Genomic DNA, 18,682 nt, shown 5'->3' with positions numbered 1-18,682 from the left:
AAGGCTAGTTCAGCAGCAGCGCCCCCACCCCACCCCACCCCACCCCAAGTTCAGCAGCAGCGCCCCCACCCCACCCCACCCCACCGCACCCCACCCCGCCCCACCGCACTGCACCGCACCAGGGCTGTTTCTTGCCAGCCTGTGGAGCGGCACCAAGTATTTTGGGTGAGAAGCTGCCGCTTCACCATGGTAGAACCACCAGGGTTGTGGGAACACGCCTTTCTTTTTTTTTGGGGGGGGGGTCCGGTCGTGGGGCCTGAACTCTGGGCCTGGGCGCTGTCCCTCAGCTCTTCAGCTCAAGGCTAGCGCTCTACCACTTGAGCCACAGTGCCACTTCCGGCTTTTTTCTTTTTGCTTGTGTGGTGCTGAGGAATCGAACCCAGGGCCTCATGCATGCGAGGCAAGCGCTCTACCACTCAGCCACCTTCCCAGTCCCAAGGGAACACGCCTTTCTAAACTATTGCTTCTGAAATGGACGCGTTGTCAAGCAAAAATTAAGTCTGGAGTATTTGTCACTACAACAGAATGATTCAAAAATGAAACCATCTAGACAGTATAGCTGCAATGTGATGACCGTGAGGGCCCAGGTCTGGCTCCCCACGGGAGTGGAGAAGAACAGCTCTTCCTTGTCTGGCTGTGTTACACATCAGGTACACTTGGGCCATGACTGGAGGAGGGCTGACTACTGGCCCATGTTCATTTTCTTTAATATACAGAATAGATAATAATATGCCTTCATTTCTTGTCATCCCAAAATACTAATCTCTTAAATTGTAATATTTTTGTGTGGACCTTCAAGTTAGATTAAACAACTATTCATGATCTAATAAAACCAAGAAGTAAAACTATAGTTCTAGAAAAAATTATCTGCCATTATATTGTGACTTGACAACTTATCCACTATTAGATAAAAACAAATTAGTTCTGGCAGATTTGGGACTTGGCAGTTCACAATATGAATAGCAAATGTAAAAGCATGAAAATGGCATTACTATTATGTCTTAAGAGGATAATACACCTTTAAAAGGTCCCAGTGATTACTTCGCATACTGTAAACAACTGCTGCCAATCAATTTACAAAGTGGCAGGCAAACTCCATCCAACCAGGAACATTCTTAGCAGGAGCAGTGAGCTTGGCTCTCATCCGTACCCAAGAGCAACACCAGACGCTTCCTCCGGGCAATACCACCTGGAAAGCCGAGATCAGTCCTGAGCATGAAGGTCCTCTCACGGCCCTGTGCTATGGCGAAGGGGAGGGGCTGAGCATTCCCATCTTCCATTAATTCTTGCTAACTCCACCTGTTCTCAGAGCACATCTGCAAACTGCGGCCAGGCAGAGTGAAATGAGAATTTCTCCTGTGATCTGAATGAATATTCAGGGATTTCACTAAACAGCATGTAATGGCTGTCTATTCCTGGAGTTCTTAAATAGCTGAATATCCAGATATGTACATGTCTTGTGTTTCCCTTTATTCAAGGGTCCTCAGCTTCTCGTCTCTTAATTCCTTAATGTATTTTTTGAACAATTATAGTTCAAGTGATATTTTATGACACTGGGTGCTAGATTTTGAGCTGACAATTATTTTGGGTTTTTTTTGACAGCAATAGCATTTCATTCTTTAATGTATCACTTCTCAATTAACTAGTTTTAAAAAGCAGACTTAATTTTTAGATTTTCAGTCTTAGATTAACAGCAAAATTAGGAGGGGAGTACCAAGATTTCCCATACACACCAGTGCATTGCTATATATGCACAACAATGTATGGATGTACCTACACACCAGTGCATTGATGTACATGCACACCAATGTATGGATGTACCTACACACCAGTGCATTGATGTACATGCACACCAATGTATGGATGTACCTACACACCAGTGCATTGATGTACATGCACACCAATGTATGGATGTACATACACACCACTGCACTGATGTACATGCACACCAATGTATGGACACACCACTGCACTGATGTACATGCACATCACTGCATTGATGTACATGCATACTTCTTCCCTTTTGAGGAATCCTTCCCCTCCTATTCACCAATATCCGCCCCCCTACACATGTGCATACGTGCACGCATGCACACACACATACACACACACCTAGAATGGGGCTCTTGTTAGAGCAGCAGACCTATGTGGCACTGTCATCACCCCAAGTCCACAGCTTGCTTACCAAGGGGGTTTCCCCTTCAGCCACACACTCCAGGGGTTTGGGCAAATGTGTGATGACAACCAACCTTCCATTCTAACAGCAGACAGCAGTTTCAGAGCCCTGAAAGTCCTCTGTGCTCTATTGCTCTTTTTTTTTTTGTCTGAGACCAGGACTAGAACTCGGACTCAACTACCTGAGCCACCCCTCCAACCCCCATCCATTAAAAAAAAATGTCTATTTGTAGCTCATAATCTCCTAATCATCTATTTCAGATGAAGTCCCTTTCCTATTAGATTGTCTGGGATGCTTCCGAATGGCTTGCTACACCTTGAGCTATGTTTGCATCAGGAAGACCCCCGCCCCACAGGCCCCACAGGCCCCATCCGCCACCACAGAGGCCACTTGGCCTGGGTGTCGCTCTGCTCCTGGTGACATGAATCCCAAGCCCGCCAGTCTCTCCCGCAGAGCTCCCTGCGGTCCGGGGAGCACCCTGGAGGCTAACTGTAGGTAAAAGGCCAGAACCCAGCAGCCTGCAGCGCCGCTCCCCCAAGAGAGACCAATTGGGTGGCAATCTCCTTTCTTCTGGAGGCATCTCTAACATTCGACACAGCGTTACATTTTTGGCCTGTCTCTTTAATTTGAGAGACTGTACCGACAGCGACAGATGGCACACAGAGCCGACTTCCGTCCCCTGTTCCTTACTGAGGAAGGGAGTGTGCAGAAACTTCGATAAATCAAACGGCTACAGGGTCCAGGTCACTATCAAAATCATCGAGTGGCACACTGGATGGCTAGCATCGGAATATGTGGGCTTTCTTCTCCAGACATTCCTTAAAAGCAGCCAACAGTACGGTAGGCTTCCACTGGTGACCACGGCCCTGGTGCGCGGCACCCTCCTGTCCCAATAAGCGTATGATGGATGCGCCATTAGCGCTGAACCTCAGCAACCTGAAATGACGACTCTTCCCACCCCCACCTCCTGCTCCCGCCCCTTAAAATCATTATGAAATAGGAAGAACATTCAAGCTTACAGTTAATTGGAAACACTGCGAGAGGAGAGGAATGCTTAGGACAGCATGTCCACGGGAAAATAAATCACCCAGCATTGTTATTTAATGCATTGTGACATCATTTCCTGAAATTAAACAGAGATGACACCAATTCAGGCAGCCTCTAGTATGAAGTTCCATTCAAATAACTCACAGATGTGTTCTCCTGGCAAGCAGAAAAACAATGCTTGGGCTGAGGAAAGGGATGGGCCCATCCTATATGTCTGCAGGAAGTTCTTTCTCTTCTGTCTCCTTTTTCTCTCTCTCCCCTCTCTCTTCTCCCTCTCTTCCCTTCCCCCCCCCCCCCCCCGCCCTGAGCTCCAGTTGTCTGCTCTCCTGTGTGTGTGCAGGAAGTGCTCTCTGTGTCGCCCATGGCCTGGTGTTTCCAGCTGTCTCCTCTCTCTGCACACGCACTTCCACATAAGTATTCCTTGGTCCGTGAGTCCTACTAGTATTCAGGGCACATTCGCATCTCTGCATATGAGAAAGGCCATCCCATCTCTCACTGTTTAAGTAAAACCAACATTTCATATTTGCTATTAATTTGACCCATAGTTATTACTATTAAGTAGACCAATCGAAGAATCATGAAGGCACTAATTTCCAAGTAGAAATAACTGATGCCCATGAAATACTGACTTTATTAGCCATTCAAGATCCTTAAAAGGATAGCTGATAGAAATTGTCACCGTGTTTTCACAGAGACCATGGAGCTGGACCAGTGGAGAAATGGAGGTTAGAGGCAGGATGGGTAGTGCGTCCTCCAGGGCTGCACCCTGGCTGGCGCTGTGACACGCGAGGGGTCTCGGGCAGCCAGTGAGACAAGCACCAAGTGAAGGACCAAACACATCAGAGTATGTGACAACACGTGTACGCGTGTACAATCAGACTGGCATCGGCCACCCGGCAACCCACCAGATAAATAGGCTTCCTCTGAAATGTAAGAAGTAGGGACAGAGACTGAATCACGTATCTAAGACCAGAGAGCGCAAACCCCAGACACCACTTCACGCAGTGGCCCCTAGAAGAGCCACAGCATAGCACCTCGCATCCTGAGCCCCCGCAGACCGCGGCCCGCCCGCCCGCGCACGGCCACCCAGGGCGCCAGAAGGATGGCTTCCTCAGCAGCACAAAAAGTCGGCAAAGGTGGACACAGCTTTCGGGTCAGGGTTTGGATCACACCCTCCTACAAGAGGGACATGGGGGGGGGGTTGGTGGTCGTTCGCTTTGGTTTTTCAGGGTTTTGTATTTTTTTTGGGGGGGGATGGCAAGCCTGGCCTTCCTATCCTGTGTAATGCCAGGAAAAGAAGTGGTAACTTCAGATGCCCACGCCCATTGTTTAAGGTCTGCTGCTAGCAATCAACTAAAACAACCTAAAACCATGGTTACTTTATATAAAATACCTGTTAGAAGAACAAGGTGCAGAGCCGGTGCTTTGTACTATCTCATTACCCTCATTCTGCAGATATGAACAACTGGATTCCTAGAAGCTTTGTTTTGTTTTGCTTTCTTCTTTTCATTTTTTCGAGACAGGGTCTAGCTACCTTTTTTTTTTCGGTTGGCCATGGGGCCTAAACTCTGGGCCTGGGCGCTGTCCCTCAGCTCTTCAGCTCAAGTCAAGCACTCTACCACTTGAGCCACAGCACCACTTCTGGCTTTTTTCTGCTTATGTGGTGCTGAGGAATCAAACCCAGGGCCTCATGCATGCGAGGCAAGCGCTCTACCACTGAGCCACCTTCCCAGCCATCTTTTTTTTTTAACTTATTTATTGTTATTGTAAAGGTGGTATACAGAGGGGTTGCAGTTACATAAGTCAGATAGAGTCCATTTTGTTTTAAACAATGTCACCCCTTCCCTCTCTCTCTCTCTCTCCTCTGTCTCTTTCTCTCTCTCTCTCTTTCTCTCTCTCTCTCTCCCCTCTGTCTCTCTCTCTCTCTCTCTCTCTCTCTCTTCCTCAGGTTTTCCCTCCCCTCCCCACCCTTCAGTAGAGTATCACTGCTGCATCTGTTTACCCTTTGTCCCCTCTGGCCCTCCCAAAGGCAAGATAAAGGAGCAAACAAGGCAAAAGGAAAAGAAAATAAAAACAGCAACAAAGGTGCATAAAAACTTCATGTTTCCGGAGTTCTTTTTTGTTGTTGTTGCTGCTGTTGTTGTCAGTTGTGGGGCCTGAACTCTGGGCCTGGGCGCTGTCCCTCAGCTCTTCAGCTCAAGGCAAGCACTCTACCACTTGAGCCACAGCGCCACTTCCAGTTTTCTGAGTGGTTTACTGGAGATAAGTGTCTCAAGGACTTTCGTGCCCAGGCTGGCTTTGAATCCTGTTCCTCAGATCTTAGCCTCAGCTAGGATTACAGGTATGAGCCACAGGCACCTGGCTCCAGAGTTCATTTTGGTAACTATTATTTTATATGATCAGATGCACATGGGTATTGTGCCTTCGTGATCCTCTCCTAAGAATATCCTCCTTTGGTCTCACTCTGGGTGACCTATATAATTTATCCCGTATCAGCACAACCACGTTCATTGTCCTAGCTAGCTTTGTGCCTAAACTGGCCTCAAACTCAAGATCCTCCTGCCTCTGCTCCCAAGCAGCTAGGATTCCACGCATGTGCTACCGCTGTCGGCTGATGGTAATGTCCATGGACCAAACTTTTACTGTGTTGCAGGTGACAGCCCTGTCATCACTGGACACGGTATGCTCTCGTTTCAGAAAGGAAGTCTTCCAGATGTGCCCAGAACAAGGAAAACTAGTTAAAAGGAAAAATAATATAGCTCTTTCCCTCTTCTTATACACATGTACAAACACACTCCTGGTAGGGAGCACAGACATACAAAGTACATACAAAGTAACTACCTTAAAATAACTATGTGGACTATCTGGGTCTTGAATTCACGGGGGAAGGGAACTGTATTTGCTCCTAACTTGGGTGCACTGCCTGAGCATGACAGTATGGTAAAGAATATTTTTAGCCAAACCCAAGCCTTTATCAGATTTCACAAAACACATTCCAATAGCCACAGAGTGAGATAGGTCAAGGCCAAGGGGCAGGCTTGGGCCGGCCAAAGCACTGCCACAGACAAAGGGTAAGACCGGCTAGACCCTCATGCTCAAGAAGGCTGCGCGGTATTACGCCACAGTTAGGTAAACCTTGCTTCTAATCCAGTCACATATCTTTGAAAGGAGCCTCACATCTCCCAAGTATAAGCTTTATCCCCGTGTTTTCAAATACGAAGACCCTCAGCCAGAAACTGGTATGAGCAAGAGAGGTCTTTGTGTGGGAGCACTTCCTGTTTTTCTTCCCTGGTCCCAATTCTTTGCAGCCCAACTAGAGGGGCTCTTGAAGGCGCAGAGGAGGTGCTGAGTGGCTAACTGAGCCCTCTCAGGGCTGCCTGGCGTGGAGGGGTTTTCAGCTTTATAAATAAACCGTCAGCTTGGGTATTATTTCTTGCTGTTTCTTTCTTTAGCTATCTTTGAAGTCAAATAAAAACAGTTGCAATGGCAGGCTTACTTTTATGACATCACAGTCGCCATGTGTCAGTGAAAGGAGCGTGCTTCCCTAGGCTTTCCCTATGTTTTCATTTTCTTTCTTGCGATTGGACACTTTCGAGCTAAAGCACATGCATTTCCAACAGATTCTGTCTTCTGTCTTTTCTACATTTCTTACCCCCAAGAAGTCAGGCAGAGCATCAACCAACGGAGAGCGGTTATGTATCCTCTTATGTGCAATCTTTTCCCTAGTTGACTTTCTAAAAGAAATACACGTTTATTTCCTTAAAACTACTGTCAGTTTTTCAGAGAGGATGTCGATTTTTAAAGAACATTTTGAAAACACGTAGTTAGGAACTAGAAACTAATTGTTTACAACACTGCAAATTAAGCAAATTCAAATTGCCTGAAGTATTAACTCTTCGATTCATCAAACAGCTCGGCTTTTAAGTTCCCATATTTTCTTCAATATAATCAATTAAGCAATAAATCTGGTACCCTTTTCCCTGAAGTTAGTAGTATGCAGAAATTTGAGAGATTGTTTTAATTGTTACAATTGCAGTGGAACTTATTCTTCTAAGAAAACTGAAGGTTAATGATTTTTGTCATATTGAGACTAAGACTTAACAATTGCTACAGTTAGCCTTTGTTGAGGTGGGTTTTTCTCCTCTCTGGGCCTTTTGAGGCATTCAGAATAGGTGACAATAGCTTGCAGTTGAGAACATATGTAGAGAGACCCCTGTGGCTTATTGGAAAAAGTTGTTCCATGCTGGTTGGGTGTTTGAAAAAAAAAATACAACCAGAGTTCTTTTATGTTCTGCTAGTTAATGAATGCATGACTGTCAAAATGGACCAATGGCCCATTCAAGGGGCAAAGCCTCAGCAGCCTCTTTCTTTAAGAACACATCCTGAGATGCAAAATACATTTGCTTAACCAATTAAAATAATGAGATAATTCAATTAGCTTCTTTTTTAGGGAAGAAAGAAAAAAGGGTACATCGGGGATTATTGTAATACAGGAACAGGTCACACCTCACAAAAGAGAATAAACCCAGTTGAAATAATGTTGAAGAGACTAATAATGAAGGAATGTACATTGAATCATGCACTTGCAAAGAAATCTACATGCAATAATAATTTAGGCGACATGTATTTTCAGTGGCTCCAGCCAACATTTCATTTGGAAAGTTGAAATTAATTAAATGACAGGAAAATATACTGGGGCATCTTTATTTCCGACTTCCTCACGACTGTTAGTGTGTGGAAGAAAGAAGTCTAAATTAACATGTCGCTGGTTAGGGGTCTCTATTCTTGGTTCCTGAGCTCAGAATTACAGCTGAGTAAATCTTCCAGCTCATTAAAGACTGGAAAGTAAAAGTTTTACGGGACCATCCTCATCAAAGTGGCCAGACCCCTCTGCAGTAAAGAGAAAGTGGGAGACCCTGTCAGAGACAGCCAGGGAAGCATTTCCTGCAGGTCCAGGGAGGAGCAGAAAAGGCAGGGAGAGAGATGGAAGACAAAGGGTGGGGGGTAGTGAAAGGGGCAAGCTGAGAAAGGCCATGGGAGGAGAAAGCAAAGCGCTCGGTGGAAAGTACAAAGCGGGAAGGAGGAGAGCAAAGGACATGCGCCAGGCTGGGATACACCACCACCCTGAGCAAAATCAAAATGAACGAGCTCAGACGCTACATGTTCACTGACTTTTAAACATGTGAAAAGGTCCAGAGACATTCGTGCCCTTCACTGAAGTCCAGAGGAAAGCCAGACCTGTGATACGGGCTGCCTGATTCCCACTAGCAGGTTATTTGAGCTTTTTCTCCTACTCTAAGGCCAGGTATTCATGGAAAGCCCTCCCCCGCCCGCCCGGGGCTGAGGAGAGGTTCCTCTTCCAGAGGATCCTTCCACAGCACCACAGATGCACAAGTGCCCAGAGCCGTGGGCCACGCACAGCCCTCAGCCAATCACAGTCCAGCACAGGGAGGTGGGAGTGGAGAGGGAAGGGGCACAGCGCAAGTCGGCACCTCCTGGTGAGATTCTGCTCACACAGTGTGGCGGAAAGCCTTCCCCCCTCAGAAAGGCTCAGGGAGCAGGGCACCTTAAACACAAGAACACAGAACCTCCGCCTCCTTCACATCCCTAATCTGACCTGGACACACACACACACACACACACACACACACACACACACACACACACACACACACACACACACACACACACACACACACACACACACACACACACACACACACACACACACACACACACACACACACACACACACACACACACACACACACACACACACACACACACACACACACACACACACAGGTTCCCGAGGCTTGAGAGTCACACTTTTGGCTCTCTGGCTTCGGCTTCCTCCTTTGTAAACAGGATGGCCCATGACCTGATACTCTGGGATGTTGGTCTTGATGACAGAGGTCGCACACACGCACATTTTAGCTTGGAAAGCAACTGAGTCGTGATTTTCCAACAGGAAAGGACAGGTGAGCTGGTGCTGGAGGCAGCCCGCGGCCGGCCGGCCAGGGAAGCTGCCTGCCTCTTCCAGCTGTTACCCAGACCAACAAACCTCCCGTTAAGAACGAGAAGGCCCTTCCCTTGTGCTCGCTCCGCTTTCAAATTAAAAACATTTTACAGGTTAGCAAATCTCCAGCCGAGGTGATGTAGCAAAGGACAGCTGTGAAGTAATTTTGATAATGATGAGAATAATAACCACACGGTAAGGTTCAGGGCTTTGCTGTTGCAGCTCCAGTGCTCCTGAATAGATAAAAGTGATTAAATACTCCTGATTATCCCTGACCAATATGTAATGGATTTACAGCCCTTTCAATTAGTCAGTATTTGCTTAGGACTCATTATTTCGTCTTTGGTTAAGTAATCAGCCCAGAGACTGCATGTTCTGTCTAATTCCTTGGAGCCAAGCGGGTGCAGGGCCCTGACCTTTGAAACGCCCATAGCTGGAAGGCAGGTCTAACCACCACCACAGCAGCCCCTGGGTTCCTTGGCTCTCCCCGCTAATCCGAACACCACAGGCCACATCCATACCCCTTAGTTTGCCACTAATGTCCTCCCATCAAAATGGCCGACTTAGGAATGAGACTCTCTCCCTTTCCCTGCCCACCTCCACCCCCCCCCCCTTGCCCTCTGCTGTCTTCTGAAAAGAGCAAACCAGCAACAACTACCATAAATAAGAGGGGAGCCTTGTCCTGCACCCGTGACACAGCATGGCGACACACAAGTTGGATAATCAAAGAAGAACTGCCACTTTTAACGTGCTACTGTGTTCTGAAGCATTAGCCTACATTGAACGGCCGGAAAAAAGCAGTGAGACACATTCTCTGAAATTTTTACCATTCTCCAAGATTTTCCAAATGGACAATAAAATATAAGCCTAGCTCTTCTGCAAAGTATACTGTCATCATCCGTCATGAGAGTCTTAGAGTCAACAGTGCATACCTACACATACCGACCAAAACATAAAACTGATTGCCAACAGGAGAATATAAATCGTTATGTTTTAAATGTGGCACATAGTTTATCCTCTCCCAGAAGTGAAGAGGGCTAGCTTTACATCTAGTGCACTTGAACAGCTAAAACAGAACCTACACCTCCCACCCTGCAAACGAAGGCCTTACAGCAGCCACAAACTCTCACATTTCTCATCTAGACGAGGACACGTCTGCAGACCACAGCCACGGGTCAAGCTGCAGCGGATCCCAGGAGCTGGGATAGGCATGTGGCAAAAGGCTTTTCTTTCCTTCCTTCCTTCCTTCTATCCTTTCTTTCTTTCTTTTTTGAGTTTAGAGGAGACAGCTCTCATTAATATTGAAATCAGCAAGGACTAGGGACTCTTAGAGACTCTTTATGGACTTCTTAGAGCCATTTCCTCTGGTTGAAGTTACACTCTCTAGATTTGCTATCATATCTTCCAATATAAATAACAAATTTATTAACACACACACACACTATTTAGGGAGCCTGGACCCTTCTGAGTAAGGTCCATTGTTTACCTCTTAAAACACAAACCTATTCCTTTCTGGAGAAGCTCTTGGAATGCTAAGAGCTGATAAAACCTCAACTGTTCATTACTCAATGAATTTCAAGAGAAAAAACAGGCACCTTAATTTTTTTTTATTTTCAAATCTGTGTGAGACTATGTGACTTGCTAGGCGAATGTAACAAAGCAGTACAGCGGCTTCCGCTTCTAATCCGGACTTACCGTGAGGTGCTGGAAGAGCCACGCTCTCATGATGTTGGTTGCTACTTTGGGGAAAATGCCTCTTTTCTTTTGGCGTTTTTTGTCCTTGTCTGGGTCGTCGTCGTCGCCTGTGCCCGGCGAAGCTACACTGTTGTCCAAACCATCCCCTGGTAGGAAGACAAGAAAATGTATCAGAAGAGACGTGGTGAGCGTGCCCACAACAACATCCAGCTGATGATGAGCTCAGCTAGGCTTGTTGAAAGAAATCCATTAAGCAGGAATATTCTCTTTCATTAAAGTATAATTGGAGACACAAATATGTAAAAGACAAAATTAAACCAGGCCTCTTCAAATGTTAATTTTGTGTGTCTCACACTCGCCCGTATCATTAATGCAATTATAATTTGTGTGCTTGATGCAAAGCAGTAGCTCTTTGTCAATTATGGGATCCAATGTGGGAAAACCGCCCTCCACAAGCCCGTTGGGTGGAAACACCTCCCCACGCCCACAGAGAGCACAGACTGCCAGGTAATCAAGTTCAATGTTCTGTAGTCTATATATTCTAGGCTGTCTGCATAGGTGACAGAAGCTGTGTCACTGGCGATTGCACATAACACACTGCCTACTCAGCCCCCTCCTACAACTGTCACCTCCTAAGCACGCACGTTCGCACACTCATGTGACCCTGCATGCCACATTTGCATGACATGAAAACTTTTAGCTCTCTGCACCACTGATCATTATTACGAAGGGGAAAGGAAAAAAGGAGATGCACATCAAGGTAGGGTGCTCACTTAATCAGAAGTTTCCATCAGCATCTTTCTCTTCTGTGCTTTTCTCTGGCATTAATTGTGCATTAGCAAAAATCATTTACTTTTAACAGTCATACTTATTTTTTCTTGCCCTCCGGCAAAAATGCCTTGAAAGCCTGCCTAGAGGGCATCTAAATTATGTATCTGAAAAACTCTTCTGGAAAGGCATTGCAGGACCCCTGCTTTCTTAAAATTCATACGAGCACGTCTCCCTGTTTTGGGGAAGGCATCAATCAAGAGCAGCAATATATGCCACATCCCTACATTAATATTTGAACTAATAACTTTAAAAAAAGGAAAAGAAACAAGATCCGACTTGTGGCATAATCAAATGCAAAATAAATGAAGAATTCGAGGACAGCACTGGGGCTTTATAGATGGCTGTGTTTTCCTTACACATCATTAGCCTGCAGCCACACGAAAGAGGGAAACAGGGAAGTGGAGAGTTTGTGTTCCCTGCTGATGTTTAAGAAGCTGGGGCCTGGAAGGACATGTGGGAATTGCGCTGCCATTTCTTTTTTTTCTTTCTTTTTTTTTTTTTTGGTAATTTAAGAATAGACATTCGTTAGCAGTAAATGCCATAAATCCCATGCTAAGTAAGAACCTTGTCCAAGAAAGCCTAGAACAATAAACTCTGTGCTCAGGGTAGCCTGAGCTGGACGCTCCGCAGCTTCCTGAGGAATGCCACAGATCTACCAGCTCACTCCCAGGCCTGGCCCCACCTCCAGCTGCACCACGCCACAGCCACAGCACAGACTTCCTGCCCACCGGGCCACGGGGCCACCGGCCTCCCAACCTCTGGGTCTACACAGCAGGCTTGCCTGTACCTGTTCTTTTCCTTTCTCACCAAACTTCCCTCCCTCCCCCCAATCTCCTTTGACCAGAGAAGCAGAAAAACCACAGCAAAGAGCTGGCAGATTAATTTTATTGACATTTCCATTTTCACTGCAACGCGATCCCCTCCATCACATGGAGGAGATGACCCTCACTATTTACAGGCTGGCAGGGTACTTCATTACAACCACCCTGCCCCAGGGCAGGGCACGCCTTCCATCTGCCCAGACACTACAGCATGACCCTGAAGTTGCTGTTCTCTTTTTCTTTGCCTTCTGTTATGATAAAAACAAAAGGGGGGGGGAGGAGGGGAGAGAGAGAGAGACTGAGACAGAGGGAAAGAGGAAGGAAGGGAGGGAGGGGAGGGAGGGAGGGAAGGAGAGAGGGAAGGAGGGAGGGAAGGAGAGGAAGAAAGAGGGAGAGATGTCCAGATACTCAAAAAACAAATCAATGAACAGAAAACAAAAGGCATTTGACTTCTGAATACCATAGAGCCTGGTCTTCCTCTGTCTACCCTTCCCACATGGAGGGGGAGAAGGGGAGGGCCTGTACAAGACACACACACTTGCACAACCCACACCCACCCAGGGACACGTGCATGCACTTCCCACCAAGCCCGAGGACCTGCTGCCAGGCAAATTCTCGCCCACACTAATGGCTTCTGACTGCTCCCTGGCAACCCCGGCATTTCAACCTGGGTGGATGTTCTCTCCAAAATACAGGCACGGGAGCCATCTCGTCAGCTGCTCTGTGTCACAGATGGAGCCTGGCTATTAGGAGCCAGGCCCTGGGCCTTGGGGATGTGAGGTGCTGTTCTGTAGCCTGAGGCAATTTTGAAAAGCAGTACCCGGAGATGGAGGGGAAAAAAATCTACACTGCAAGTGCAGGTTTGAAGTCAGTCAGTCTGTCTGTCTACCCACTGTGGATAGAGACATCTTTGTCTCTTAATGTAAAATCTGTGTGGCTATCTGAATGTACATTTCAGATAATGTATGTATAGAGTAACTCTTCCGCCAGTACCGTCTAAATATAAAAACACACTCTGTAAACAATGCCTGTGTGTATATATTTCTTCCTAAGCACATATGGTTTCTGTGTATATGTTTAAGCTGAAATTGTCAGGATTTTGTTAAAATCTCATTTAGCGTTTGTGATAGATTTTTGAATACATTTGCTTTAAAAGGTTAATGACTTAATTGAAGGAAGTTCAACCAAAAAAGGCATTTACCTTTTTAACCCAATCAATGACCTTCAAAATGAAAGACAGCATTTCCATGGTGCGTTTCTCTCATTTAAAAGCAAAGCGTTGATAGTGCCTGCAGACTATATGATTCACTATATTTAGCTCCACAGAAAACACACAGCTAGCCTGTGCTGACTGACTTCAGTCGGAGGAAGGGAACATTACATGAATTTTAATGTGAAGCAGTCCATTTTATATAAATGTTGTGAAATAGCTGAGTTTAAATCCATGTGACAAATAATTACAAACAAAAAATATAAGTCGTTTCATACTGACAAGTAGACACTAAACAGAAGGCCTTTAATATTAGCATTCAGACTTCTATAAAAAGAGGAATTTTCCACTCCCAGATAGAGTGCTGCTGGTTTTTGTCCAATGGACTATGAACCAACTTCAGCTTCGAGTACTCACACAGCATAAAGGAAATTTGTGAAAGGCAACTGTGTTCTGCCACCTCAAATAAAACGGTGCGGATGCTGCAAGCAGGAGGGACCCTGCAGGGACTACTGTTTTTCACGTGAAGGCTGAGTGTGCACAAGATGGCTGGCCCGCGTGCCGGGGGAGCGCCCTGCCCAGGCCGGGCACACCAGCACAGGCGCACGTGCCGAAGGGGTATGAAAAAGCTAGGATCATCCATCTCGGTATCTAAACTTCCGCTTACTCTCAGAGCACGCCTCCATGCCTCCGCAGAGCAGGTGCACCACCCCGGCTGGTGAGTGGATGACTGCACTGATCAATGAGCTGTTCAAGGACCCTCCCCTTGCTCTGAAGGCTGCCGCTGGGAGCTGTGCTCCTGCAGTACCTAAGGCTCTTTCTGGAGGAGAAGCACTGTCTGTTGTGCACACTTGCTCCTAAACATGCCCCGAGTGGTGCTGCTTTGAAGACTTCTGTGCCCATGAGGGCCTGTCTGAGCAGCTGCCAAAGGCCACTCTTCTAGCACAACCCATTCCAAGGAGCAAATGAAGAAGCACCACACATGCTTCCTTTAAAAAGCTGATGATCCCCTCCCCCAAGGCACCACACCTAAGTTTTAGGCATGGTACTCACAGTAGATGTGATGGGACATTATGTATGTGACCATGAAACGAAGTACTCAAGGCAGATAAATGGGAAGACTATTAAATGCCCAGGGGAGACTGCTACAGACACGGGGCCGAGGCCTCACCTTAGAACCACTGAATCAAAGCAGCCTGGAGCACAAACCAGGAATCTGTATTTTTAGCAAGTTCCTTAGGTTTGCTTATGCAATCAGCCTGGCACCGGTTCTTTACCGGACTCTTGGGACCCATGCAAGTAGATGAGCTAACTCAAAACAAGATACCAGAACATGAGGCAGTCAACTTTCTACCCTGCTCCCCTGGATGGGAGGGCAGTCAGGACGCATGGGGATTGTCTGTCCTGGGCCGTATGCACTGCAGAAACTCCTCGCGTCCTGGTCCTCTAGTGGTGAGAAGTAAATAGAACCAAAGAAGGTGTCGACTGCTAGTTCTCAAAATGAGACTAATTGCTTTAGTATCTGCTAAGAAACTCTGAGAAATGCACTCTTTCAAGGGTCCAACCTAGAATAAGAAAGGGCTGAGTCTGAGACCCAACCATCTGAGTGATACTAGGCCCCTCAGATGGCTGACACCATGCACCTTGGCCACCGCTGGCCTTCAGCATGGGGGGCTCCGCACAGTCAATTCACCTTGCCGTTAGAGGCCTGAACTGAATCTCTACAGTCGGCCTTGGTTTGAAGATCCTGGAGGATTGAAAGCATCTATTTAGATCTTACCCCAAGCTTCCAAGAAGTCCCACACAGTTCCCATAACGGAGGAGACCAAGTGCAGAGCCAAGCATAGTGTTGGCAAGTGGTTTCAGCACACATCTTCCTAAAAGAGCACTGTGGACAGACAGTCCAGTTGTGGACTGCTAAATCCTGAGGAGCCAAGTGCACTCAGGTGTAGGCAAACATCTATGTCCAGCTGTGCATCAGGTGAATCGACATGAGAACCAATGAGAGACAGCCCTCCGATGACCCAACAGCAGAAATCACCGTCCATACAACCTGGTCACAGAGGCTACCGGGCAAAAAGCCTTCCCTCTTCTGGTCTATTGTCTTAGTTCATTTAGTCTCTATTTACATACCAATTTCATGGCACAGAATAAGAGTCTGGCACCATGTTCCCATTCTATCAGAAACACACTGGTCTGTCTCTAAAAGTGGCCGTCATTTAAAGTGAGGAAACTGAGGCAGGGCTCAAACCCCCACTTAAGATTCTACAGCTTTGTAGGGTCCAAAGGTAAACCAAACTGAAAACTATCATTTGCTTTCCTGAGCATTACTTTGTCTGAGACCTACTGTCAATGACAGATCCCAGAATGTCCTGATTCTATAAGAAAAGATCTAAGTGCAGAGAAGAGAGGTTTTTACGAGTCCAGTGGTGGAGCCGATTCCTTTGGCCTCAAATAGAAACATGCATACTTTTCTCTTCAAGTCAGCCAGTGCCTACAAGGCCTTCAGGTCTAACCAGTATAGCAAGACTCCTAGAGAGTCTCCATTTTTATGATTTGTTTATCACGGTAGGAGAGTAAAGACCCTGGCATAGACCACACTAGGTTAATCCTAGAGACTAGAGATGCACATTTGAGAACTTCTTGTCTATAGTCAGTAGCTCATCAACTTTGATGCTGTCACCATGTAGTACTATTAAATATCTCACAGAACTGTTAAAAAAGTATTTTCTCCCCTCCCTTAAGCCACTTTTTAAAGCACAGACTAACATTTCCATGACATCTGATAGATTAAAAAAAAAAAAACCAAGTTGGGCGCTGGTAGCTCATGCCTGTAATCCTAGCTACTCAGGAGGCTGAGATCTGAGGATCGAGGTTCAAAGCCAGCCTGGGCAGGAGAGACCGTGAGACTCCTATCTCCAATAAACCACTAGAAAACCGGAAGTGGTGCTGTAGCTCAAGTGGTAGAGTGCTTGCCTTGAGCTGAAGAGCTGAGGGACAGCGCCCAGGCCCAGAGTTCAAGCCCCACGACTGACAATAAAACAAAAACAAAAACAAAAAACACTATCTAAAACTAGCCTCTCAAGCATGTGTCTCCAGAGGCAGTAATGAGGGTAAATTAAATGTATTTAAATTTCATTTGGGTAAGTTGGTAGTAAATTATTTAATGAATGTTTCTTACTTTGCACCAAGTTTAGCAAGTTAAATAAATTTGTATAAAATATATGTTTACCCTATGACCCAGCCATACCATTCTTGGGCATCTTCCCAGAGCATTACAAATCAATATACAGTAAAGATATTCATATGCGCATATCCATGCTCATCGCTATACTATTTATAATAGCCAGATTATGGAAACAGCCCAGATGCCATATAATAAATAAGTAGATCAAAAAATGTGGTACATACACAAAATAGAATTTTACTCATCCATTAGAAAGAATAAGATGATGTCATTTTCAGGGAAATGGATGGAACTAGAAGAAATCATGTTAAATAAGGTAAGCCAAGCTCAAACACAAATGGCACGTTTTCCTTCATATGTGGAAGGTAAATATAAAATATTACTAGACATGAGAACCTATACAGGGCTCTAGGCATTCACAGACAGTCAAACTAAAGGAGGATGCCTTTAAGAGAGGAACCCAAAGGCATAACTTCTATAAACATGTAAAATATTATTGATAGAAACAAATTTTCTTGTAGTTGGCAGTGGTAGTGGTGGTATTGGTGTTTGTTTTTGCTTTTGGGTTTTTTTTTGTCTTTTTAGGGGAGACAAAAAGGGGAGGGGGAGGGTGAACAAATACAGTTATGACATTCAGTCTACACTGTGTGGGAAACGCCCTATGGAACTTGTGGGAACAGAGGGAGGGGAAAACTGTGGGGAAAAAAGGGCAGGGTGACATTGTCCAAAAAAGGAACACACTCATTACCTGCTCAGGAAACAGTGACCCCTCTGTATAATACCTTAATAAAAACCATAAAATTGTACTTTAAAGAATAGAAAAATAAATAAAATTCATGTTCTAATGACCAGGTAACTAATGGCCACTCATCTCGGAACTGGGCTTTCTCCCTTTTTCTAGCAGGAGAAACTCATTACAGTTTTCTTTTTTGTAATTTACATTCATTAATTTCATAGACAGATACTAGACAGATATCAACATGTTCCAAGCAATTTATTTCCAAAAATTAAGTATGTTCCTGAATATATAGATATCTACATGTTATATATTATAAACCAATATGTTTAAGTTATAGCTTTCTAAAATAACTCACCAATTTGTTTAAAAGTGTTAAAATGTTTGTAGATAAATGAAGTATTTTTGCCTGCAGGCATGTATACTTACACAAATTCATATACTTCTCAAAATGCTTCCATTTAATGTTAAGGACAGCATCCAGATGGATGCTCCATTTAATGTTAAATAGGTTTTTCCACACCAATTCTCTATCTCAAGAACATGAGAAATCACCTCTTGCCACTTTCATCATTACCATGTCACTTAGTACTTGCAGTGTTCCAATCCTTATTTAGTCTTCATAATAAATGAATGAAATCATTACTATGATCTATTCTAATTTACAAATAAGGAAACTGAGGCTCTTAAGACATTGTCAAAAGTGACTCAGAAAGTGGCAGACTAGCATTTGTCCCTCAGACCTCACACCCTCATCCTGGGAGAGGGAGAAGACAACCAGATTAGCTTTCCCACAAAAGAAACGAAACTACGGAAGTGGTGCTGTGGCTCAAAGTGGTAGAGCTCTAAGCTTGAGCTAAGCAGCTCAGGGACACTGCTCAGGCCCTGGGTTCAAGACCAGGACCAACAGAAAAGGAAGGAAGGGAGGGAGGAAGGAAGGAAGGGAGGGAGGGAGGGAGG

The 18,682-nt window shown here is 45.5% G+C and overlaps 1 protein-coding gene across 1 annotated transcript in view; it reads right to left on the bottom strand.

Annotated features, from left to right (window-relative positions):
• Meis2 (Meis homeobox 2) overlaps positions 1 to 18,682 on the bottom strand; it is a 188,882-nt gene that overhangs the window by 110,907 nt on the left and 59,293 nt on the right. The window contains exon 7 of the mRNA XM_013010013.1: positions 10,938 to 11,083. Within this exon, the coding sequence (XP_012865467.1) occupies positions 10,938 to 11,083 (146 nt within the window). The remainder of the gene's footprint in view (positions 1 to 10,937; positions 11,084 to 18,682) is intronic.

This window comes from Dipodomys ordii, unplaced genomic scaffold (assembly GCF_000151885.1).
Source record: "Dipodomys ordii isolate 6190 unplaced genomic scaffold, Dord_2.0 Scaffold11, whole genome shotgun sequence".
Lineage (NCBI taxonomy): Eukaryota > Metazoa > Chordata > Mammalia > Rodentia > Heteromyidae > Dipodomys > Dipodomys ordii.
Note: the sequence above shows the minus strand (reverse complement) of the source record. Positions and strands in the feature narration are given on the sequence as shown.